At 42.6% G+C, this 27,353-nt stretch overlaps 1 protein-coding gene across 10 annotated transcripts in view; it reads right to left on the reverse strand.

The window, feature by feature from the left end:
• Positions 1-27,353, reverse strand: part of STK33 (serine/threonine kinase 33) — a 79,085-nt gene that overhangs the window by 22,899 nt on the left and 28,833 nt on the right. For 9 of the 10 annotated variants that reach the window (XM_075567044.1, XM_075567042.1, XM_075567041.1 and 6 more), the window contains 5 exons: positions 13,247-13,363; positions 7,020-7,133; positions 6,153-6,257; positions 5,683-5,821; positions 725-813 (listed from right to left, as the gene is read on the reverse strand). In XM_075567044.1, coding sequence (XP_075423159.1) covers positions 725-813; positions 5,683-5,821; positions 6,153-6,257; positions 7,020-7,133; positions 13,247-13,363 — 564 coding nt within the window. Of the gene's footprint in view, positions 1-724; positions 814-5,682; positions 5,822-6,152; positions 6,258-7,019; positions 7,134-13,246; positions 13,364-21,755; positions 21,907-27,353 lie in introns of those variants that run through there. The other variant, XM_075567045.1, reaches the window with a different exon arrangement.

Below are 27,353 nucleotides of genomic sequence, written 5' to 3' on the forward strand. Positions count from 1 at the left end.
ATTTACAGATAGAAAACTGCTTTCTAACACCTAAATTAGATGTAGGTCATTATAAATTTAAGAGCAATACCGACGATCGAGTATTGCTGCAAGTAACACTGACCTGAATGAGAGTGTCCATGCAGTAGTGCACTATTGCACTTTCATTTATAACCTCGATCGGGTTTCTCCATATTTAGTGGAGATTCAAGGCGCCGTCTACAACTTTCCTTAGCCAGTGACTATGCCGTCACCTCGTCTCAAGATATGCAAGTCTCTCAGATGACAAAACGCTATCGGGCTTAACATTATTTGATCAAAGGATGTAACCAAAAGTCTCCTTTGTCTTACAGACTTGGGTTTCACTATGTATATTTATTTCCCCATTTATTATTAGCCCAATGGGAGACACGCAGGGATTCACTTTGTTTTTTCACATATGTATGGCCAATCTTTTCACACGCAGCATGCTCCTTACACCGAGAAGCGCAGTGAATATGTATATTTGTTTTACATTTACTGAACAGAACAGAGCACTCGTTCTCCATGGATTGGACCAAAAAGTTGATTTGTAAATAATAAACTTTTATTCCGTTTTGAAGCAAGTCCACGTGAGTGCTCTCTTCACAGAGTCTTCTATACAATGCCGTCAGCGATCGCAGCACACACAAAAAAAGTGAGCATGCTCCTATGTAGAATACACCTGCCATTTCAGACAGGATGTTACAAAATTCTTATGTCTTACCTTAATGTTTAATATCATTTCATCTAGGTTTATGCTGTTGATGCTTTTCACCAAAATGTTTTCCAGTTTCAAATCCCTGTGGACTATATCTGCAAAAGCACAGAAGGCACAGATGACACAACTGCTTGGATCTAAGTGACATGGATATTCATTTGTTCCTTTCTTTCTGTTTATGACCCATACATGTGAAGACTTTTAAAAAAAAAAAAAAAAAAACATTTGCAAGCCCCTACCTTTTTGCCCAATAGAAATATTAACATGTTTTGTTTTCAATAATGACCGCTGCCAACCCCTTTCCTGCTCCCTGCGCCCTTTATTCTGTGTAACAGGAGTAAGGGATTTAGTTCTGGGAGGTAAACTCAAACAAAGTCATCAAATAAAGCAGATTACAGGAAACTAGCAGTGCTCACGACCCACAAATCCATACTCCAACGGCGGTTATATCGGAGCAACTTTCAAATCAATGTTCTGTATGAAGAAGCGGCTTTAAGTATATGAGAGCTTCCCATTTTAAGTGTGAGAAAAAAACAAAACGCTAAATTTCCCACACAATAAACAGTTTTAACCCCTTACTTGCCAGGGGTGCTTTTCAAGCAGTTCGGGCAGCAAAAAGGTTCAAATGTATAACCGTTTTTATGGTAGGATCTGCAATAATTTTCTTGTTAAAACAAGGGAATCGAATCTGGTAGAGAAAGAATAGCACTCCCCACATTATTTTGCCCAGTTTAGGAGTTTGAAATACATTGTATAGCACTGTATAACATTGATGCCATGTTTGGCATCTGGGTAATATTAGGATAACAGGATTGTGACAGCAAAACGCCGATGAATAAAATTATTTTAAGACTTAAGCATTAACTCTATTACAGTTTGGTATGCCGTTCTCTGTACACTGCTGTGATAAGTATGTTTGCAGCTTTCAAATGCAGCACTTATTTCTTATAGAAAGGAGTGTACCCAATATTAGGAGAAGTAAAACAAGTCCTAAAATCGAATACAAATACTTTTTTTTTTTGTTTGTTTTTTGTTTTTACATAAACTACTTGCAATTTCCAACATAAATATGACCGTTTTTGTTCACTTTAAGGACTGTTATTTAGGAGCACAAAAAATGGCTAAAACTATTTGCAATTCTAGCATTTTCATGCAGTACATACCGGTGTAGGAAATTTGGTCGCTCTATTTTGCCGCGATTTAAAAAAAAAAAAAAAAATTTAATTTTTTTTTAAAAACCACTAACGTATAGCCGGCACTCACCTTACTGCCGGGACATTTCTCCTCAGGCCGCTTCGCTGCCAAGGTAAGCCCCTAACCTTACCCTAAAAACCACTAATCTTAACTCCTAATACTAACACTAACCACTACCCTAAAAACCCTATCCTTAAACCTCTACCCTAACCGCTAACACCCTTCATTTAACTTACCTCATTGGCGAAACGGCCGGCGTGTCCAGCGGCAGAACGGATGCAGTTAAGGGTCCTTGAACGGCATCGACGTGGTCACAGCAAAACGGCCGTGGCCAAAATGTCAGATTCCGGTACATACAGTATGAAGATGTTGCTTGCAAATCATTTTGGAGGACCAACCACAGGGTTCTTCGTAGATTAAATTGTGGTGTACAAAGCTTTCAAAACCGCATAGGTTTCTTATTAAAAATACATATGAAGATATTGCAATTGTGCTTGACCGTTCTCAAACAATTTTTTTTTTAAATGTAACAATTTACCATAGCACAAGGTAATACACAGATAAGTACTTCTTGGAAGCATGTGTAATATATCTTGCCTAAGTATATTCCTAACAGATACTCCAGTTTCAAAGCAGCCTTTCCACTTGCCCGTTTTTGTTTTGATAAATGCAGCAGTTCCTTGCCTGTACGGCCAAATTCTGCCTGAGCTGTCCGGATCTTCTAGATGGCCAGTAAATATTGAAATCATTACACATGACAGGGAATGAATACCTGCCATAAGGGCCTAGAATAAGATTATTATATTATTGTTGTTGCAGTATTCAAGGTAAATCTCTTTGAATCTTCAGCCACCTGTAACCTTTTAAGAATAAAGGAATACTGTAAAGCAGGGGTGCGCAAACTTTTCTTGCTGCACCCTCCTGCCTGCTCTCCTCCGCTCTTACACCCCCTCCCTTACCTCAGTTTGGCGTCAAATGACGTTGTGGGGTCGTGTGACGTCGTGACCCGCGGCGTCATTTGACGTCACGTCCCCATGGCAACGCGGTGTCAAATGACGCAGCGGGGTCATGCGACGTCACATGACCTGTGGCGTCATTCGACACCGCATTGCCATGGGGACGCCTCCTGAGTCGGCTGAACCTCGGTAAGTAGAGGTTGCACCCCAGTTTGCGCACCCCTGCTGTAAAGCACAAGGCAATGTGAATCATTCTAATTTTAATAAAATGCTTCATTGTGTGGCAGGAATACGTCACTGAACTCACCTCGTGTCCTAGATAAGCAGAATATTCACTGCAGGAGTAAAGTGCATGATTTGCCTTAATAGAGACACAAACAGATTGTCTGCTATAATAACTTTCTGTTCATGCACCAACAGAGACATTCTGCAAGCAGTGGAGATTAGGAATTTGTCCGTGCTTCAAGGTTCTTCCTATAGCAACAATAGGACAGATCGAATATTTTGTCTGAGGGAAACTCCACTTCTTTGGTTAATCGCCAGGTGGCACTGTTAGGCCACACCCATACTCCGCACGATGCAAACAAAAGGCCTTGCCTCTATGAGGCAGGCTATATTGCCGGCGACAGTGCGGCCGATTTTCAAGCAGACAAAAGATTTTCTTTTGGTCGTGCGACGGCCTGGTCACGTGAGCGACTCGGTCACCGACGGCGAATCAGCTTCGTGACATCATGGCCACGCCTCCCCATCGCAAAGGCCACGGATCGCATGCGCCTACAATATCCGCGGCCTTAAATTGTAATAGTAAGAGTGCACCTCTCCGAGGCCTTTCTGTCCCGAAACAAACTGTGGACTCTAGGAGAGCTAAAACTTCAGAGAGAAAAAAACCCCAAGCTTTCTATGCTCAAACGGTTATACTGTTAAAAGTTCATCTACTTTGTAAGGGCAATGGATCCTTCAGGGTAATACTTAAAAGGCAGCCAACCCATTTGTTCATGGGAGACTACACCCTGCACCTTCTTTTCCAATAAAATGTTTCTTCTGTGGAGAGTAACTACAACATCGGGAACCGGGAGTTCCCCACCATCAAAATGGCGTCATCATTTAGATGGAACAACGTCACAGATTACATCGAAGAAGCCGGGAGACTTGGGACCGATCAGGCCAGTTGGGCCTTGTTCACCCGGTTCTATTATCATCTATTTTCGTCCTGAGTCAAAGATTACCAAGGCGATGCCTCCTATATATAGTTCGATGGAAGAGACTTTAGAGACCAATAAAGACACAATCGTCCTTCCTGCATCATCTCCTGAGTCATCTTCCCTTTTGAAGATTCTTCAAGCTGGCAGTTCCTCCTCAGGTACCTTTACCACTGTCGATGATAGTAATACACTGGCCTGGAGCCGCAAAGCAGCATCCGGATGCGGGGCTCGTCGTCGTGGGTAGCCGGGTCAGGGAAAGAGAGCAGAGGAGTAGTAGAAGGACAAGCCAAGGTCGAAGAGTAAAGAGGTGCGGATCATAAGAGGTCACTAGCCGAGTCGAGGGTTGGAGAATGCAGCGGAGTCAAGGCAAGGCAGAACTGCTTTGAACCAGTACACGTCAAGTGAGACCATGCTCACCCAACTTCTTGGTGGAAGAGGCTGAGCCTAAATAGCAGGGTTAACCATTCAGGCGCAGAGCTGCACCGCAGATAGGAACAGGACTGAAACCAATGAGGCGACTGGAGCTTAGCGGGGGTGGAACCTGCGACAGATCCTCACAAGTAGTGGTTAATCGCGTCACAAAACAAGTTCACTTCATTCCTCTTTTAAAAAAAATGAGTTTCCGCCTCGGAATGTTCCAAAATCTTCAAAGAAATCTTTGGTTTACATGGAGTACCTTCGGAGATTGTCTGACGGCGGTACACAATTTATGTCGAAATTATGGAGAGCGTTTTGTAACAGAATGAGAATTTATCTCCACTTCTCCACAGCTTACTACCCTCACTAATGCATTATAGAGAGGATCAACAAGTCATTGGAGCAGTATATTCGCTGTGTCCAAACAGCAGGACAATTGTCATAAGTACACCAGGCCTTACAAAATTGAGGCAAATTAATCCAGTACCTTTTACGTTGGAGCTTCCGTTCAGCCTAAGAATACCCCCCATTTTTCCCCCCATGACTCTCCTCAACCCTACATTCAAAATTATTTTTCTTTTTCTTTATCTCCTCCTAGTTCCGTCATGGTGGAATGTCGGGAGGAATTCGAGATGCAATGCATTTTGGCCTCCTGGAGCCGTCGTGGCAAGATCCGGTAATTGGTTCCTTGGAAGGTTCATGTTTGCTCCTGTGAGTCTACAGCTTGTTCCTGTTTTCTTGCATCCAGCCTTGACCTCTGCCCCCTAACTCCAGTATACTCATTCAGGACTCTGTTTCTCGCGGTTCAGATCAGGTGAATTTATATCCTCAGCCTTGCGTGCCTGCTTCCTGCTATGAGAACCAGCATCGTTACACATGTAAGGTTTTGCAAGATCCTGCACAGCATCCAAATTTTATGTTTTTACAAATTTAAAAAAACAAAACACTTTTTTTATATTTTTAAGGATCACAATCTGTGAAGATTCTTAATAATTTCCAATATTAACATGGTTACAACACTGCTAATTATTTGTCTGTAAATTGGTGCACACACACATTCATCTGTGAGATAGTTACAATTATTCCCTTACATTTTGCCAAAGTATTTACTTGCACTGCACAAACTGATCTACTTAATAGATCAACAAACAAATGACTAATGATGTTACTATTGGTCTGCGGTAGGAAACATTACCTTTTTTGTGAAGGTATGCTATTGCAGAAGCCAGACTGTGGATAATGTGCCTGGTCTCCATTTCTGATAAACGTTTTCTCCTCTGTAGAATTTCTTTCAGTTCACCGCCTTCACACAGCTCCATTACAAGATACATGCGCTAGGTAAACAAAGAAGAATCATTTACTCTGTTCAGGTTTGTTTTGGAGCGTGAATATTTTCTAATAAAAAAAAACAAAAAAAACAATTTTAATTAGCAAATTCAGTCAAGAATTATATAGTGATAATTGTATAAAGTAAAATAATAATAAAAAAATAAGTTACCACACTATCTGGCAATGAACTGCAAAAGCGAATCCACTTTTAGGGAAAGACACACTTTTCATGCTCTCAGGGGCCTACGATATCTGGTGCTGCAGGTCCCACTAGTGTAGATGCTAGTTTAAGTGAACATAGGAAAAGAGCAACAAAAAGAAAAACACATGCCTTACCTTGGGAGTTTCAAACACTTCCTCTAAATGGATGATATGTTCGTGGTTCACTCGTTTAAGGATAGTAACTTCTCGTTCCAGCAGCTTCACTGCCGAGCTTCCAGCCTTTGTTTTAGACATAAAAACGTACGTCAGACAAAAACTTACAGGTACTGTCCCTACAACATTCAGAATTCAGCAATAAAGTAGTGACAAAGGAGAATGGCAATACTGTAAATTGGTCGTTTGACATTCTGCTTTTATTGGAGCACATAGTTCTTACACGTTTGGAGTACCAGAGGTATTGGGTATAAGGATCTCCCAACATGGCTGCCGAGGCAGGACGTCTGCCTCTACCAACATGCAAGCGAGGCAGGAAGTCAACCTCCTTCGACATCTATTGCCTTCACCTGCCTTCTCCCTTTATAAGGCTTAATTCCCCTCTCTTCCTTGCCCGTACAAGGTTCAGTTTTCCTGGACTCCTGCTGAAGCCATGTCCTGCCCTACTTAGTGCCGTTCTACCCTGCCTTCTTCAGCCCTGACCTCGGAACTGTGACCCCTACTATTGTGCCTTCTCCAGCCCGGAACAGTGACCACAATTGTCCTGCCTTCTCCTGTCCCGACCGCACTATTCTACCCTTTGGGATTCAGATCCCAGGTACTCTACTCTCCACCTCTGCCTAGCAGGTCTTTCTCCTGGACAGCACGCAGCTAAGTATGCGACCCTAACATTGGGTTGCTTTAAAAAAAAAAAAAATCATTCCATGCTTAGCAACTTAACCTGGCAAGTGTGGATAGACATTGTATTTATATTGGCAAAGGCAAGTAAAATACAGACATTCATTCTTTAAAGAAACAGGAATTGTATTTAAATCCCAAAGTATTAACCTTTTCTCTGTTCACTTTTTTAATTGCCCATTTCTTGTCAGTTTCCTTGTGGGTCGCTTCAATCACAACTCCAAAGCTGCCTTGTCCGAGCTTCTTTCCAAAAGTATAGATTTGCTGGAAAATAGAAGTTATGTCAGAAACTAAAGAACATTTCAACACTGAAACTAAAACACTTTCTAAAAATGTGCCGGTCCCAGAGAGTGCTACTCTGCAGCAATACCAGGCAAAGCCAACAAGAACTAAAGCTATATACAGTATGGCATAAAGAGTAGACGGGGAGAAAAGAAAGAAAAAAACAATAGTGTAATTCGTGAATTAAAAAAAGGGCATATTGGTAGCAAAAGGTATCTCCCTCCCAAACAAAGTTGAAATATAGGCATAGCAATGAAGGGCCCCGTAGAATCGCAAATGCCTCCGTTCACGTTAGAATATACTTGGCGCACGTGTTGGGCAGATAACCAGAGGCTGTTTGCTCATTCTCCAGCAACGCGTCTACTCACTCCACCCCCTTCAACTGGGGGTGTGTAGTGTGCGTCTCACTGGACCTGCGCTCCAAGCCTCTGAATTTGATGTCCGCTCTGTGCATTACTGAAATGGTCCTCCCATTGCTCGCTGGTCAGCGCTCCACCTTTTCCTTTCAACGTGTTTCGCCAGTAAAGCTGGCTGCACATCCCCAGTTGGAGGGCGCAGAATGAGTAGATGCCACGGGGAAGCCAAACTGCAGTTTGGAGCAGCAGAGTTATCTGCCTAGCACATCCGCCAAGTATATTCAAACGTGAATGGAAGGATTCACAACTTTACGCGGCTGTTCATTGCTATGCCTATATTTGAAGTTTGTTTGCGAGTGAGATACCTTTTCTTAAAGAATTGCAGTTTTTTTTTTCTCCCCCTTTGTATTTTTTGTTTCAATGTTTTATGTAGTTTATGCGTTGTTCGGTCTTGTATGTCTGGTATTGCTGCAGAGTAGCACACTGTGGAACGGTAGGGACTAGACATTGTTTGCTCAATTGGAGGGCAAATTTGGAGGTCTGCATCAGTGGTGGTGTTTAGGGATAGATATGGTTTATTATACATAATATTTGAGATTGTTTGCACTTTGAAATGTAATTATATTTCGATTTTGTATAATTATCACTTTAGATAAATTGATAAAATTCTTCAGATTAGATATTCCCTTGTAGATTGTTGCTGTAGAGTAGCGCTACAACTACTTACCTTTTGCATATATTAGGTACTGACCTTAGTAATCGTTTTGAATAGACATACAAATGTTTCCTTATCATACACTTAACCGGAGATGGTCCATGAAAACTTGTGACCCGACACCGGTTTCGTTACTACTTGGCTGATGGACTTTTTGTAATGTAAGACACAACCACCTACTGTAGTAGTGTGGTGGCTAAATGTAACCACAGGTCACAAAACAGGACCATTTTCCACATTTCTGACTTATGTAAACCTCAGGTAAAGATTTTTCAGCACAAAATTGTTTTCTTATCTTAGCCAATTGCTTCAACAGCATCAATTTTAGAGCAGCTTGCAAAATGAGGCCATCCAGAGGACTGTCCCAAAAGCACTGTTGTCGCATTCCACATGTTTGATTAAGACAGCTTGTGTGATGGTACAATTCTACTCAACAGAATGGGCTGGTGTTGAACTACTCTGACAAGCATGGCCCTTTAAAAAAAAAAACACCGAAGTCTAATGATTTTTCTGCCTAAACTACAACGCATAGACAAAGGATTTATTCCAGGATGTCATTCAAGAAAGGTTAAAATAAATAAATAAATAAAATAATAATAATTAGCCACAGGCCTTTCTTCAATGTATCTAGCAAACAGTGAAGTAGGACAATAAAACCATGATAATTTGCCCATTGTTACCTTCATTATCTTTAATTGGCTAAACCTCTTCCATCATTCTGTACTGAACTTAATCAAATGAACCCATTACCTTTTATCTGGTACCATCAAGAGTTTCGATGTTAGTTGGAAAGGACAAAAGAAATTGTTTTGTTTCGGTTCTAACCTGTAATCAGGTCTCATTTCCGTAGATGAGGAATGTGGCCAGATTATACAGTAGGTACAATTGTCTGACAACTGTCTGTTGTAAACCATTACAAGTTTTTGCAGTATATCTCTGGGAATATATTCAACTACATGCCAGAAGAAAGTTTCTAGTTACCAAGATAGGAAATGATCAGTTATAGGTCAATGGACACCAGTTACGTGTCAGAGAGTCTCCTAGTTTTACTTATTTCTTCTATCGCATCCCTAATTGTACCTTCATAATCCACCAGAGAGATTGGAATAGTATTCACAGTAACTTTATATAATGTTCAATTGAATTACAGTATGAAAAGAGCTCAAATTTTTTCTTTTCAAAACTGCTGGAACCCATAACTGCAAACTATAGCTTTGTTTTTGTTTTTTTGTTTTTTTGATTTTTTGATTTTTTGATTTTTTGATTTTTTGATTTTTTAATGCATGGTAAACAAAAACAAGATTTAAAGAAATGACTGGACAATTATGGGCTATTTATAATAAAAAATGATACATATTTAAAAAATATTATAGGCCTACATAGAAAATATATTTAAAACCAGAGACAGAACATGGTCTGCCGTGTAGTGGCTAAGGGGCTTACAACACTTTGGCCAAAATGTTAAAATAAAAGACCATTTTATTTAATAGATATTTATACATATATATTTAGGCACTGTACCATGTATAAATTTCACTGGAATGTGCACTGAGCTCTGTCTGTGTTTCATGTTCTGTCTCTGGTTTTAAATATATATTGCCATGCTCAGTAGCACTCCTCTGTGACACTTATATGCTTATATATATGTTGTGGTTATTTTGGGGGTTCAATGTGAGCTTATAGGCGTCCTGTATGTTCTACATAGAAAATAAAATAAAATTATCCGCATATATATTTGTATTCAAATGTCACGCCACTGGTTTAGACAGAGAATATTAAAGCAGCAATAAGAGTTACTGTTCCCCCCCCCCCCCCCTGCTTTAATATGTGCATGAATAAAATACACACAATGATAAGTAATTAGCCAAGTTGCCGATAGATCCGTTCTCCTCTGATCGATCGGCAAAGATTCGGCTTGGGGGTTCACCAAATGGCTGTCAGTCCAGCAAAAGAGGACCAAAGATGCAAAGTTCTGTGGAGAAGATCATGTGACCAGGCACTCAGTAGATAGAATTGGTGCACTGCTAGAGAGGGCAGGGCTCAAAAAGGGGTGAGCCTGCACCTGTTTCAGAAGAGGAAGGGGATGTGACTTTGTAAATGGATGCTATTGAAACAAAAATGCTTGTTACATTATAATACATTAAAAATGTAATTCAGAGTGGATTTTACAAGTGTAACTTGATTTTACAAGTGTTCTCATAGTACAGAACTGATTAAAAAAAAAAAAACATGTAGGATATTGCTTGGTCTGCAGCTTTAATATCAGACGTGTTGGAGACATTTACCCTACACAGAGGTCAATTAGTTTGGGGAGGTGGGGGAAAGGGGGTTTGAATTGGATGGAATTTAAAAAAGGTATACAAAAATATATAATGTCTAGAGCAACAAATGGGTAGATTTTGTGTTGAAATTAAAAGGTACTGCAAATTAAGGTGACATAGAAAGATGTATAGCGCATACATTTTATATCAGGGGTGGCCAAACTCAGTCCTCAAGAGTCGCCAACAGGCCAGGTATTAAACGATATCCCTGCTTGAAAACAAGTAGCCAAGTCATTTTGATAAATCACCTATGTTGGAAACAGATATAGCCTTAAAACCTGACCTGCAAGTGGCTCTTGAAGACGGTTTGCCCACCCCAGCTACTGTATACAGCTAAACCCCGTTATAACGCGCCTCGCTATACCGCGATTCGGTTATAACGTGGTTTTCCCGTGGCTCCCGTTTTTAAAAAAAAAAAAAAAAATTTACATTTAAACATTTTTTTTTTTTTTGCACACTGCACACACTGCACACACTGCACACACTCTGCTCATTGCTCACACTGCACACACACTGCACACTGCACACACACTGCTCATTGCACACACTGACACACTGCGCACACACTGCACACACACTGCTCATTGCTCACACTGCACACACTGACACACTGCACACACACTGCTCATTGCTCACACTGCACACACACTGCTCATTGCTCACACTGCACACACTGACACACTGCTCATTGCTCACACTGCACACACTGACACACTGCTCATTGCTCACACTGCACACACACTGCTCATTGCTCACACTGACACACTGCTCATTGCTCACACTGCATACACTGACACACTGCTCATTGCTCACACTGCACACACACTGCTCATTGCTCACACTGCACACACTGACACACTGCTCATTGCTCACACTGCACACTGCACACACTGCTCACACTGACACACACTGCACATTGCTCACACTCTGCTCATTGCTCACACTGCACACACTGCTCATTGCTCACACTGCACACTGCACACACTGCTCATTGCTCACACTGACACACACTGCTCATTGCTCACACTGCACACACTGCACACACACTGCTCACACTGACACACACTGCACACACTCACTGCACACAGCCCTCACAATACACTCACATGTCAGCAGCCCACCCCACCCTCACATGTCAGCAGCCCACCCCCCCCTCACATGTCAGCAGCCCCCCCTCACATGTCAGCAGCCCACCCCCCCCTCACATGTCAGCAGCCCACCCCCCCCCCCTCACATGTCAGCAGCCCACCCCCCCCCTCACATGTCAGCAGCCCACCCCCCCCTCACATGTCAGCAGCACTCACATGTCAGCAGCCCAACCCCCCCCCCCTCCCTCTTGCAGCAGCAGCAGCAGCAGCAGCAGCAGCAGCAGCAGCAGATCTGGCTGGGAGGACACAGACACACCACGCACCGCAAAACCAGGAGGCTGGGAGGAAGAGGGAGGGGGGCTGAGAGGGAGGGGGGCTGAGAGGGAGGGGGGCTGAGAGGGAGGGGGGCTGAGAGGGAGGGGGGCTGAGAGGGAGAGGGAGGGGGGCAGGTCTCTGTTTTGGGGTCACCCCTGTGCCCTGGCTGGGAGTGAGGGGGGCAGGTCTCTATGGGGGATCCCCCCTCCCTGTGAGGGGCAGATGAGGCTGGACAGAGGCAGCCCCGTCCACTCCCAGAATGCTTTGCTTCTAGCAGCATCTGGCTCCGGTCCCAGCTTTCCTCCTGGGGGCTCCGTCTCCATTTTGCAGCCTCTGCAGCGTTGTACTTGTGACCGTGAGTACAACGTGCGGCTGACATGTAACCCACCCTCCTGCACCCAGAGAGGGGCACTGCCCTGCGGGGGCATACCTCGGGGGTGGGGGGGGAGTTGAGAGGGAGGGAGGGGGCTGAGAGGGAGAGGGAGAGGGAGGAGGGATGAATCGCCGCCATTTTTTTTAAACTTTTTTTTATTTATTTATTTAATTAACTCCCTCCCTCCCGATCAGGCGCGCGGCGGCCATTTAAAAAAAAAAATTAGCGCGACCCCGTTACTAACGCGGTGGTCTCGGGGTGGACCCCGAGGACCGCGTTATAACGGGGTTTAGCTGTATATCGTATTACACTGTGCAAGTCCTGTTGCAAATATTTGCATTACAGATTAATTCCATATATTATAGGAGCAATCCAAGCAATATCCTACATTTTTTTTAATAAATCAAATCTGTAGTATTAGATAATACTTCGTACTTTTTTTTTTTTTTTTTAATTATTATTATTCAACGCTGTTATTTTTAATGAGTTTTAATATACGGAGCATCTTTTGATTTGTATAGTAGGTTTTAGCACACCGCCCCAGCAGTGCAAGAGCTTTGGGAACAAATGATCATATACAGGAAAGTGTTACAATGTTCCCAGCAGTTTGAGCTGCAAACTGTAACAATAGATAATGTTACCTTATTACTATAAGAATACATTGTAGCTGTTGAGTTACACTGACTGAAGGATTAGTTTAAACTGAAAGGCAGCCATCTGGGGAACCCTGGGAAGCAGGATCTTTGCTGATCAATCACGGGAGAACCAAATCGATCGGCAGTTTAGGCAATTCGTTTTCAATAAAAAGCTGCATATATTTATTTATTTTTTTAAACACATTTTAAGATGTTTGGATTACCTGTAAATCAAAGCATGTGGTTTAACATGGAGGCATGGGCCGGAGAGTCAATGAGAACAGTGGCATACCTGGATTGCAGCTTCATCGTCCATTCGTGTATGGGGAATTTTGTTCTCTGCACTGTTACTGCGGGGCCATTGCGATGTCATTTTTCGACCAGCATCTATCCCTTCTGATTTCAGCATCTTAAAAACAATATCAACCCTCAAATTAAGTATCTAGTTTACATAGCATGTTTTTTTTGTTTGTTTTTTAATCACGAGCGGATACTTTGAGGTTCTGTAACAATTGAATTTAACAGACACGTCAATTTATTAAATAGTAGTTATTGGATTGGTTACTTTAAAGAATTATGGTTATTAGTGCAACCTGGTCTGAAGTGGTACTGTATTTAGGAATGTCACTGGGTTGTATTAATTCAACTTAGGGAAAAATACAGGCACATTCTTGTGAATCAAAGGAATGTCTGGCTGGGTGCTCCATACTGTATATCATTAATGATGATTTTTCTTTAAAACAATTGCAGGCACTCTGCAGGTCTCCACTCCCCCTCCGGCTCGCGACCCCACCCACCCCCCTCTCCCTGCACGGCCCCAGCGTCAAAGGGTCATGTGACGCCACGTTGCCATGGCATCAAGTGACCCCCGGGTTGCCATGGAGACGCATCGCTGGAAGGTAAATAAAAGTTACAGAGGCCTCACACAATCCCCGGCGAAGCGCAGGGCCTCTGTAACAGCTGTGTCCCACCCCAGAAAATCCAACGCCGCCCCCCCCCCCCATCCCCCGGGAGCGCGCCCCCACTTTGCGCACCCTTGCAGTAGATCAACATTCCAGTCCTTTACATGAACCTTTATCAAGGTGTAAAGACTGAAACATCTGAGTGTATATTTATTATGCTTCACAGCTGGGCCCAGGCCCTAATTACCCCACTCACTGCAACTCCACTCCACTCACTGCAGCCAAAGGGTTAAGTCTGTAGTTTGCCTTTTAATTAAAAAAAAGGTAGTAATGCAATGCAAGCACAATCGATTATTACATAAAGACAAAGACTTTAAGTCTGAAGTAGAGAGTCTTGTTTAGACTTGGTCTGAGGACCATAAAATATTTCTGGAGCAGCTATAAAAGTTACTTATTAAGAACCATGTCTGCACATCCCCAGGATTGAGATCTACTGAAGTTTCATTAACTTGCTAGGAATGGTAATTATTGTTTTCCCATTACCCAGAGTTACGCGAGAATGCAGATTTGAAAAAAAAGAAATACGAAGATAATTACACCTACAGTATATATAACCCGATACCTGGGTAAGCTTGTGTCTGGTACTATTCTGCTCAATGAATAATCCTGCAACACAAAATGTTAAGTACATAACTATGTTTTTGCCCACACCTCAAGCAATCTGCACCTTACTTCCTCCACATCGTGACATCACAAATGCATGCATGCCTACTCCCAAAAGTAAAAGGCCAGCTTGAGCAGCTTTTCAGACACCAGGACTAAATAACAAGGCCATGATGATACCTAAAATCGCCTGCAAGCGGCCGAAAAAAACAACACACAATGAAAGTAACCATACCTGTAGTGGCGTGCGTGCCGTCTGGAGCTGCAGGGCGGCAGGCTCCTGAAGTCTTTGGAATTTGTTTCTGGCTGGCGATGGCCACGTCACGTGAGCAGTTCAGCCAATGAGGGTGAACTGCTCACAGCCATGCCTCCTCTGCTACTCTTCTCTCCCCTGTATAATCAAGATGCCGCTCGGTGGCAGCGCACGGTGACGTCACCGGATAGCGCTGCCGCTCAACGGCATCTGGTATAATCATAGCCTAGGGCTGCGATTATAGTGCCCGCGACGGCAAAGTGACCGATGATGTCACCCGTCGCAATAGTTGCAATTCAAGTTTAGGCAACGTCGCTGGCTAGAAGGCCAGTGACGTCATAAAAGGGAAAGGCATAGGGACGGAGAAGCTCTCTGATTGGCCACAAGGAGAGACAGACGCCGAAAAAAAAATCAAATAACACCGACTGCCACATTTTTGTTGGCGCTGTCGCTTGGTCACGACGTTGCGTGCACTATAAGCGCCGACAATGCATTTGTTTTTGACGCGACGTCGCGTCGCCATCACTATAAGCGCAGCCCATTTCTGTCCTGTCATCTGGCAACATTTGGAACAGTGTATTTAATCTGGGATTCGCAGTGGCTTTTTCATTTTTGCTTGATGTACTGCAACCAGAGTTCTGGAGTGGCTGTTTCTTTACAGAAAACAGACAAAACAAGATATGGTTTATAGAAACAGAAAGTGAGGTACAAATACAAACAAATCTGTTTCTTGGGGAAAATTCTCTTTCCAATACTTTTAATTGTCATAACAAAGTCACCTAAACTTCAGCCATAAAAAAAGCAATAGCTACGAACTGGAATCGTTCGATGGCAACCCCCTCCCCGCCCCCCCCTTCCTACCTTCCCCCCCCTGGTGTAGTATGTCGGTACGTCTTGTTGGTCTGTTAGTCTCCCCAGTATGTCTTTTGTAAGTATAATTATAATATGAGTTGTTGTGGATACATTTGTATAAGACAATGGGTTGGAAGAAAATGTGATTATTGTACCATGCACTCAACAAAAATAAAAAACTTTTGGTTGAAAAAAAAAAAGCAATAGCTACATACCATGTGGCAACCGTACTCCATACAAATAACCGCTGTAACACCTTCTGGTACATATTGTACAATACAAAAGTATACGCTTATCCTTGAATAGATCTAAAATGACTGTTCAGGTTTCATTTATAGAAGTCTCTTAAAACATGAAGAGAGCGCAAAGTTCCAACCCGGAAAAACAAAAATAATAAAAAAACAAGGAAACCAATATAGTATAGTCCTTATTGTAATATTGAATTGGAACTGTATACGAGATAGACATCTAGATGGAGATCTCACGTCCCCAAACAAGAGGACTTTTTCAAAGGAGAACTACTTGGACGGTTCTAATATGGGTTTTGGAGTCACAAATGTATTCACTTTTATTTTAACACTGCACTTATCACCGTGAATACATTTATCACTTTAAGAGCACCATTTCATTGGATAATGTATCACATTTTTTCCCTCCACGGGTTATTCATTGTATTACTAAAAGGAGCGCTGTTTAAATTTGTCTTGTTCCATTTATAGAAGAACTGAAGTGAAAATATGCCTTACTCATTCAATGGTATAATAGTTAATGGCAATATCGTCTGCAAAAACAAGGATACGGAAAAATAGAATGTGCACACAGGAATATTGATATACCAGTCTAGAACCAACATGTCCTTTCAAGTAAAAGAGAAGAGCCCTCCCACTATGCAATAATTACCAAGCGAGCAGATGCACTACAGACTTCAAAAAGACTATCAGCTTGGCAATAGTAAGAAGCCTCAGCAGATCATGGTGGACCGAGAGAAGGTCCAAGGGATTCCCTCTGCAAGAAATATTGTCTACCTTACTACATAAATGGCAATATATACTAAGCAGTTCTATTCCATAAGACATGTTGCAGCATGGATGAAAAGAGCCTATCCACGTGAAAAGACAGTGGAATTAGCCCTAAGGCTGCGGTCCCAGTCAGCACTGGAGCACGCGCACCCGGCGGGGGGCGGCGCGTGCACAGCGCTGCACCGTGATCTGTGGTCTTGTGACAGAGGGAGAGTTTGCGACGGGAGGGGGTGTGGCGGAGGGGGTTTGCAGGGGCATGGCCATGACCTCACGCTGCTGGTTCACCCTCATTGGCTGAACCGCCGGCGGGGGCGTGGACACGCCTCCATCGCAAACTCTGAGGTTAAATTCCCCTGCCTCAGGGAAAACCTGTCGTGCACCGTTGGGGAAATGTGTGTGACAGGGCAGTAACTGGGACCGGACTGACTGGGGGGCAGAGCTTAAACACACGTGTGCTGTAGAAGTTTCTGGGGCTGCGGCCCAAGGTGTCCTATGGTGCTGGAAGCTATATTGTACAATGGCACAGCTCAGTAAATATGGCCTAACAATGGTTAATGGCAATACTGCAACAACAGCAAAATCAAGGATACTGGAAACATTGATCGAAAGGGCAGTTGAAATGTGGAATTCATTAGCCATGGAGACTGATGGCAGATACAATTGATATCTCCAAAAAAAAGGTTGGACATCTTTTTAGACAGGAAAGGTATACAAGAATATATCAAAAACGTAAAACATGGGAAGGATATTGATCCAGGGAGAAATCTGATTGATATTATTGGAGTCCAGAATACATTTATTTTCCACCCTTATCAGACATCATTGGATAAAGTTTCACTGGAGTTTATTTTATTTTTTTTGCCTTCTTCTGGATTAAACTTCTGCAAATACACATATAGGATACGTTTCTGTCGTTTAAATGTAACATAGGTGGATCTTGGACATATGTATTTTTTCAATCTCATCTACTATGCAACTACTGTATGGACACTTATAAGAAGATTGTTTAACATTTGATTGTATAAACCTGCTATGCTGCAAACTTCTGGTAAAACTATTCAGCATTATACAGCTCAACCCCGTTATAGCGCGATCCGTTACAATGCGAATCTGCTAAGAACGCGATGCACGCGTGGCTCCCAATTTTCGTATTTATGAATACTTCACAACACGATTATTGGTATCTTAAATACTTTATTGTACAATGCCTACAATTGTACATTACTTCCAACGCGATCCGCTTATAACGTGATGTGATTCTTTGGACCCCAAGCACAGCATTATAAGGGGGTTGAGCTGTATACTAGAACAATAAAATAAATTAGAAATAGAGTAGATCATCCAAAACATATTGGTGTAGTGTGCTTTTGTAACAATGTAGATTTTAGTTCTCTCTGGGAGGTTTTAATATGGTACCACTGTATTAGCAAGCCCACAAGGCTCCTTAAATTAAATTGTATTAGTTAATTCATTGGTTTTCCTGTCTCAGTGTGAGAATGGGTTAAGACAGGGGGAGCTCAACTCCAGTCTTCAAGACTCCGCGCCCCCCCCCCCCCCCCCAATAGGTCAGGTTTTCAGGATATCCCAGCTTCAGCACGTGGCCCAATCATAGGCTCAATCGAAGACTGAGCCACCTGTGCTGAAGCAGGGATTTCATGAAAACCTTACCTGTTGGGAGGGGGGGGATGCTTGTGGCCTGGAGTTGAGAACCCCTGTGCTGTGTTGAGAGCATATACGGTTTTGTGAACATGACTAAGTTGCGGTTAAAATCAAGGTCTTCCTTTCTCAAGGGAAATAAAGCAAAGATGAATGACTTTCTCCTTGATGCCAAGGCAAATAATGAGGGCCAATAATGTGTAGAACAGGTCTAAAAAAGCAGCATACTTTAACTTGCCTGTTTTAATTGACGTAAGGTTGACGAACGGTCATACAGTAGTTCTGGTTCAAAGAGTTAATTTGACCTTAAAGTCAAATTTCAGCAACCGGGACTCAATATCCATCCAGAGAAAACTGGTCAACTCCATTAAGCAATACATGTTGACAAAGTGCTGTCTAGCAAGCTTGTCACAACATGTTGTGAGATTATTTCAAGGCATTTCATTTTCTTAAGACTGTAAAAAAGTAATTCACCTGTTTCCCCTACTATTTATATTGTCCCATTACAGGGAAAGGTAATTACATTTAATAGTAGTTCACCTTATAATTCACATTCCCCAAACATACATTTATGCGTAAGCATCTGAAGAGGTTTACAGTAGACTAATAAGGTGTGTCATTTATGCACTAGACCACACACAAACCAGGCTACAACATACTAAACAGAACTAAATCATACTTTCTATTTTCTCCCTGCCCTTCTCTAAAAGAACCAATAACTCAGATATTCATGCAGTTTGAGTATAAGGCCTCGGCCATGTTTAGCGCTTGCTTGCTGAAGCGTGCTGACGCGCTCCCGCTCACCACTGAGCCCCTACAGCCGCAATTAGAGCGGCTTTAGTGGAGGCTCACCTGCGCTTCCGCAAGCGCGCGGAAGCGCAGATCTTAGGGGAATTTAAAATTCCCCCGCTTGCCGGCGCAACAGGCCGGTCACGTGAGCGGTTCACCCAATGAGGGCGAACCAGCTCCGTGACGTCACTGGCTCGCCCAGTGACGCGCCCGCCCCCTGACGGCCCACTGACAGCGCGTGCGGTAAGCAACCGCAAGGCCAGGGAAAGCACCTGCTTTCCCTGCGCCTCAGCACGCCAGCTGGGAGCCTGGCCGAGGCCTTAGGCTCTATGTGCCATTTCCATGCAATTTTAAATATCAAAACACATTTCTTTAAAAAAAAAATGTAAAAAAAATAAAAAAATGCTTTAGATTTGTAAAATCACTTTGCTCCTCTAGTAAGAGAAAGTAAGAGTCATTTAGCTCATAACGTGTTAAGAGCTATACGGTGTATTTGTATTACCTGTAAAGATGGAATTATCTTCACCCCAAACAGGCTTTTTATTTTTAGATCCAAAAGTATAAGCAAACAAAAACTTCTTCTGTGACGAACGGCGAGATGGATGAGGGTTTGTAATTGACTAATCTTTAATGCAGCATTAATAGTCCGTTTGGTATACGGACAGTCCCATCTATCTTCTAGTACCAGGAAATCACCTCAGAGAAACTGGATTGTTCTCCTTATTTGAGGATCGAATACTTAGGGGCCTATACACTACAGGTTCATAATATAAAAATAAAAAAAACACCGGGCCATTTAAATCGCTGTTTTTTGGAGCGGTGCCATCACGGTATTCAGAAAGCGTCGATAACCTGTGATAGCAAAATTCACAAAACGGGTGAGTTGCCGGTGGCGTGAAGATCGCCTCTCTGAAAAGACCTTACCCGGTGATTTCTTTCTGCTACAGAGAGAGCTGCTCAGAGAGAGCCTCCTCTCCCAGCGCAAATCTCGCCCGAAATAAATGTTTTTTAATATACATTTTATTATTACTAGTGTAGATGAGCAGGGGGTCTCCGGAGCAGAACCGCATTGATTTCAGGTCACGTGACCGGGATATTTACATGCATAGGAGATACCAGCACCCCATAACGAGGTCTGTATCTCGGAAGCAGGGGGTCCCGGATCTCAAATCAACAAGGTTCTGCTCCGGAGACCCCTGCCAATACACAACCTAACCCCTGTGCCCCCACATAAAACCATTCATTTTTTTTTATACACAGAATTAATACCACAGACTGGGGGGGATCCCCAGGTGGTCCCCTCGGGTGTCCGCAGGTCCCAACGTGGGTGGTCCCTGCGTCATCCACACGGGTGTCTGGGTTCCCTTGGGTGGTTCCCACAGATGTCTGGGTCCCTCAGGTGGTCCCCGCGGATCCCACAGGGGTCCACCCGCAGGTGTCAGTGGGTCCTCCAGTGGTACCTGTGGGGCCTCAGGTGGTCCCCGCTCGCCTGCAGTACCATTCCTGTATTTAAAATAAATAAATATGGCCTACATTTCAATAAATACACCTCCTCCATCCCCCCCCCCCCCGCCCGCCCAAACACATACAGTACAGTAATATGCCAAATAACTATAATCCAGATATGGATAACAGATTATTTATGCTGGCTGGGTAATGTTGTTTAATAATGGGCAAATAAAGTAAATAAAAACCGTTCTACTTACCTCTGTCAATATGAAGGGCGTCCTCATCTGCATACTGCAGGGCCATGTCCTCCGTTGCCAGAAAGAATACATTAAAAAAATACAATCTAATGGCCCCTAACCCTTTAATCACCTTAGTGGTTAATAACCGCTAAAGTAATTAAGTGGGTTTACCCATCCTCCCCATTACCCACCCCGGAGGCCTAACCACCCACCCCGGACCCAATATACCCACCCTGTACCCATTGAGTGGCATAGTGCCATATAATATGGGCATGATAAGCTACTATAGCAGTCAATGGACACCCTAATACAAAAGCATGAATGTCCAAAATGCACAATAATAAAAAACAGATGCAACAAGCACCTAAACACCCAGAAACAAAAATGAAACGCACTAGCCAACCAAGCAATTAACTAAATAAAACCACTAGCCAATCAATTAAATACATAAAACCACTAACAAATCAATTATTTATTTATAAAATATTTTACCAGGAAGTAATACATTGAGAGTTACCTCTCGTTTTCAAGTATGTCCTGGGCACAGAGAAAAACAAATAATACATGGTTACAAGTACAGTTACATAAATGAACAAGGTATACATTATATACAAGACATTGCGTGCACAGTTAAAGAAAATATATATTAAATTAAATAAATCAATAACACTTCTAGCCCAAAAATAAATGTAATAGCCAACAAAATACATCATGAAATAAAAAACGCAAAACAATCTGAAAATAAAACATTCAAGCCATCACAATTCAAAACAATTTAATCTAAACAATAAAAAGAAATAGAACATATAACAGTCAAGAGAAGAAATGCATGGGCTTTTCCTATATTCATCTGTACCCTAAAAAGGCACAGATTAATGCATTAGCAGCCAATGGGCAATGAAACATTAAAATAACATTTTAAAAATCCAATCAAAAAACATGTAAAAATAAAAGTACATACATTCAATATTTCTCTTACCTTTAGAAGAGTTGGCCCTCCGAATCCCGGGGAATCAGGAATCTCTCGTCCGGTGACGTAACGAAACACATTCCAATGCCATCCACGGTGAAGATCAGGAACAGGTAACCAAAATCTTCTTTCTACATCTGTGATTATTTCTTTATCTTCTGGCTTTTATCTTCTTTCTTCATCTGTTAATCCAATAACTCCATGTTAAATCCACGATCTTGACCCGTCAGCTTCTTGAGCTCAAATGAGCCGTCACGGCCTTGAATATGGCCCGACACGTCTCATTTGATTGGCAAATGCTTCCCACGGCCGAGAATCATGTGCCTTTTTTTTTTTTTAGGATGTGACGTCATGTAAAGGATGTGAAGCCAGCCAATCAGAATACCCCCCGCCAGCCTGTGGTATTAATCCTATGTCTAAAAAAAATAAATAATGGTTTTATGTGGGGGCACAGGTGGCCTAGGAGGTGGGTAGTAGGGCTGTTGGGTGTATTTTTTTTTTTTATTGTGGGTAGCGGTGGTGGATGAAAGGGGTATTAGCCCCAAGGAGGGGTGTTTAGGCCCACCGGGTGGGTAGCGGGAGGGGATAACCCCTTCATTACATTAGCGGTATAAACCGCTAATGTAATGATGGGGGTTAAGTCCACCCGCAAGCCCCCCCGCAAGGCCAAAACACAGCCCAAGGGCAAAATACCACCTTCACCCACCCCCGCTACCCACAATAAGCATGGCACTGGTGATTAACCCCTTCGTTGCCTTAGTAGTTAGACGCTAAGGTAATGAAGTTGCCTGTAAATGCACTTTTCATGCATCGAATTCATGCCGGGGTCTCCGGTGCTGGTATTCATGGGTATCAGCTCCGGAGACCCCCGGCATGAATTCGATGAAGGGCAAAAGAAAAAGAGAAATAATGGTGGGAGATGCAACTTTGGCTCTATAACAGTTAGGTTTTTTGATTCAGGTGATTCACCTATTGCTTGGTTAAGTAAGCTTCTTAACATAGGGTAAGTTATGGGTTAAGTTAGAGGGACATTGTGATCATTGGGTAACGTGAGGTTAACAGGCCACACACCACTGTATATACACTTTGAATAAGTCAGGGAATAGAATGCATTAATTATCAAGGAGGTGTTCCAAGAAAGGTACCGGATTAATCCCTGGGGCAGAAAGTGAAATGGACACAGAGTGGTAATTCTGGCTGACATGATGTTTCCTATCTCGGGGATTGTTCACAATCTTGGAAAAGGTTTTTTATTATCACTGTTGTGGTTTTCTTTAGACCCTGTATTTACATATTGTCAGTCTTGATAACATAAGAGATTTGTGAAACATGGCTGGGATTGGAGCGGGAGCTGCCCTGCCCAGGTTGCCTCCATGCCCCATTCTCTTGGTGATATGGGGAGTACCCATGGCACCAACAAAGTCCGTTGGGACGCCGGATGTCCTCAACCCTGAGCCTTATTATGTCAGGCCTGGGGGGCAAGGGGGTGTCTTTACCAAAGGGCAAACGAGTCTAGGTCACCTTTGACCTTCATTGACTCGGTTGGAGTTTTTCTGTTTCCCAATTCTTTCTATCTGTTTGGTGCCCCACGGTTTGTCTTGAAGGTCAGGAAAAAAAATAGGTCTTCAACGGTCGCGGAGGCTCCTATGCGGTCTTATCTTTGATGCAGCAGTGATAAGCAAAAACACACGCACCCATGTCTATAACAGTTGTATCACAAAGTGAAAAGGCCTTAGTAACCCATGCAAGAGGAGGTTGACATTAACAGATTTCAAGAGGAAAAAAAGCGGATGTCATCCTCCTACAAGAGACACATTTTAGCATATCCAGCCACCCAAAATATTTTGATAAATAGTATACAGTGCTATCTCTCCTCAGCCAACGTCAAAAAGAGAGGAGTAGCAATATTGCTCCATAACAGATTTCCTTTATTGATTGAACAGGTTAAGATAGGGATGGAAGGTTCCTAATTCTAGTGGGCTAGCTCCAGGGCCAATATGTATCAGTAGCTTCAGTTTATGCTCCCTGTGAGCACAATCCAACATTTTTTGCTTCCTTTTTCAGCATATTAGGCAAAGTCTCAAAAGGATACACAATCTTGGCAGGGGACTTCAATTTAGTACTAGATCCGGAGCTAGATAATCCGGCCCAGTCCAAAAGGGCAAAGAGAAAAAGCACAGACGTACTCCTACACGGATTGTTAGACAATCAATTATCTAATCTTTGGAGGGAGCTGTACAGTATCCTACGGACAAGGGATTCACATTTTATTCCCACCCACACTCTAGCAGAATAGATTACTTCTTTGTTTCTAGCAGACCGGTCCCAAAGATCTCCGAAACACAGATCCATGATATTTCATGATAAGATCAGATCATGCACCAATTGAACTACGGTGCTCTCAAATTAATCTAGACAGGCCAGGAGCACACTGGAAGTTGAACAAATCAATTATTAAAATCCCAGAGGTACTCCAGACTCTCAATGTGGAGATAGACCAATTCTTTAGAATAAACGAGGGCAGTCTGGAGTCACGATTGACCCTATGGGAAGCTCAAAGCAACGCTCAGGGGTACACATTAATGTAGCTGCAGGGTGCAAAAAAGGAGAGAGATGCAAAAGTAGCGAAATTGCAGGCTAAGTTACAAGAGCTCTCTGCCCTACATAGACGAACCAAGACAGCAGACACTCTAAAGGAGTTAGAAGATGTTAGGATAGATAGAGCTTAATATTATTCTTACCTCCCAGGCCAAGAATTCCCTGAGCTGGTCAAAGAGGAAGTTTTTTGAAAAAGCAAACAAGCCAGATACCATGCTAGCACACAAAATTAGAAATAGACACGTCAACAATAGTACAATTTGTAGAAAGATGGAGGCGTTGACCTCCAATCCTAAATTTATTGTAGAAGAGTTCAAAAGGTACTACAAGGATCTTTATAACAGAGAGAAGGTCTCACACAATGGCAAAACTAATCAGGCCTTGATGGAGTTTCTGGACTCCCTAGGTTGAATGGGGAGGAGAGAGAGAACAGCTTCAAAAAGGGACTTCTCTATTGAAGAGGTGTTGCAAGTAATTAAGCATCTGAAACCCTCTAAAGCTCCAGGCCCTGATGGTTTTTCCAATTTAGATTACAAAAAAAAATGCCACATTATTAGGCCCCCCATTTGCTACGAATGTATAATGCAGTGCTGGCAGGTGCCTCATTCCTCTTTAAATCTTTAAGGAGGGTAAGGACCCAACAAATTGTAAAAGCTACAGACCAATCTCACTAATAAATTCAGACATTGACATTTATTCAAAATTACTAGCGAATAGGCTGGGTCATATCTTACCTAGATTGGTCCATCGGGACCAAGTGGGATTCATAAAAAATAGGCAGGCGGCAGATAACACCAGACGCATAATTGATTTGTTTGAATTGGCCAACAGCAAAAAGATTCCGGTAATGGTGTTAAGTCTGGTTGCCGAAAAGGCCTTTGATAGGATAGATTGGCCATACCTAAAGGCCACACTGAGCATTTGGTTTTGGGGGTAGAATTTTAAAGGCAATCACAACACTATATACTAATCCGGCAGCAAAGGTAACCCATCAGGGCTTCCCATCTGATATCTTCCAAATTAAGAGTAGTTCTAGACAGGGTTGCCCACTTTCGCCCTTGTTATTTGCCTTGTGTATGGAGCCACTAGCAGCTCAAATTTGGAAGAATCCGGATATATCTGGCATCCAAATTAACAACCAAAACGCATAAAATAGCATCAGCATATACAGCTACCCCTAACCTCCCTACCCAATCTATTTAGTTTCTTATGTGAGCCTACCTAGAGAAATGGAAAAACTGATCTCTAGAAAATTTCAATTTTAACTGCCAACCCTCAGCCATTAAGTATCTATGCGTCCACATCACCAATAGCTTTAGGACTCTGTACAGAGCGAATTACCCTAGATTGTTACAAACGCTGAAAGGAGATATCGTACGGTGGTCATCGTACAGTGTTTCTTGGTTTGGCAGGATATACTGTACCAAGATGAAACTACTCCCTCGGATTCTCTATTTATTCCAAACTCTTCCAGTGCCGGTGGTGCTGAAGGATATTCGCTCACAGGAGTTAGAGTAGGTAGACTGCAACAAAATGAAAGGGTCATATCCTGGAAGACATCAAAAGAGACAGAAAAAAGACCTTCAATATACCCCCTCCCCTCCTTTCCTTATGATTTGTATTTGCTTTGTTTACCATCATATGTTACTAAATAGGATTAAATGGAACGTCATGTACTCATTGTTCAGAAATTCAATTAAAAAAAAAAAAGTTATATAAAAAAATAATAATAATAATGAAAGTTTTAATGTTTCTAATGTAGGAAGCATTTCCAAAGTGACAGCCCCCTTCCCCTTCTGATAGGCTCTGTCTCTTGAGCCCCGCCCTCTCTCTAGCAGTGCACCAATTGTATCTAGTAACTGCCCAGTCAATCATATTGTAGGAACTACATTGCCCAAAATGCTGTGCAAGAACTGAATTAAAGAACCCTGAGCAAGCAATCTATTTACAGTCGATTACAGGAGAAAGGATCAATCTGCAGCTTAGCTAATCATTTGTCAGTGTGCAGGTTGTATTGATGCACATGTTGAATGGGAAAAAACATTTATTTTTAAAAACGCCAGCTTGAACTGCAGCTTTAAAACATAAGAAGGTTATGCCACTATAATACAGTATGTGTTTCTCCCACAAGGTGGCATCACCGTTCTATCGTTTATACTGCATGTTATACAGGCACATGCTTTTTCACAGGGACTGACCAACATTGATGGCATTTCATTACATTCACTTAGCCAAGTATAGCATGGAGGGTCTGTTTACCAAACTAGTGAATTGGGGCAATGGTACAGAGAAAGTTACAGTATACTTTGCTTAATGGATTGTTGTGCTTTGATATATCCATAGTTAACTAAACTACCAGCCCGCAATGTACAGTTGCGCAAAAAATAAAAAGAAGGTAATACGTCTCCAGTAATCTGACCCATTAAAATAATAAAAATGAGATTCATAAAGTTCTGAATTCCAGGACTGTCAATAAGCAGCTGTTTACTACATTGTACGACCACTGATACCCAACGCCTTTTCTATTAAAAACACATATTACAGGCGCACGTAAGATTACGTTAGACAAGCATAAAATTACCAAAAAAAAAACCACACATTTTAACGATAAATCTCCTTTCAATGCTATAAAAACACACTACAGTATTAGTAACGCTAGGCTCACCACAAACGAAGTGCGACCGCGCTGCTGAGGCAGGGAATTGAGATACGCTGACCCACAGCCACGCGGGCGCGCCTAAAGTGTAGAGTAGTCGTTCCGGCCAGTTCAGGATTATAGATAGTAGAGTAGTTGAGGTACTTGCCAGGTTCAGGAGTGGAGAGTTGCGGATCGTCAGTGTGCGTAGCCAGGTTCAGGATAGGAGAGTATCGGATGGTCGGGGTACGTAGCCAGGTGCAGGATAGGAGATGGTCGGATCGTAGGAGTACTTCAGCCAAGGTCAGGACAGGAGCCAGGAGAAAAAGGTCAACAAGCCGGATCAGTAGTACAGAGAGTCGGAGTCCAAGCAG

Source organism: Ascaphus truei, chromosome 12, assembly GCF_040206685.1.
Source record: "Ascaphus truei isolate aAscTru1 chromosome 12, aAscTru1.hap1, whole genome shotgun sequence".
Classification (NCBI taxonomy): Eukaryota; Metazoa; Chordata; class Amphibia; order Anura; family Ascaphidae; genus Ascaphus; species Ascaphus truei.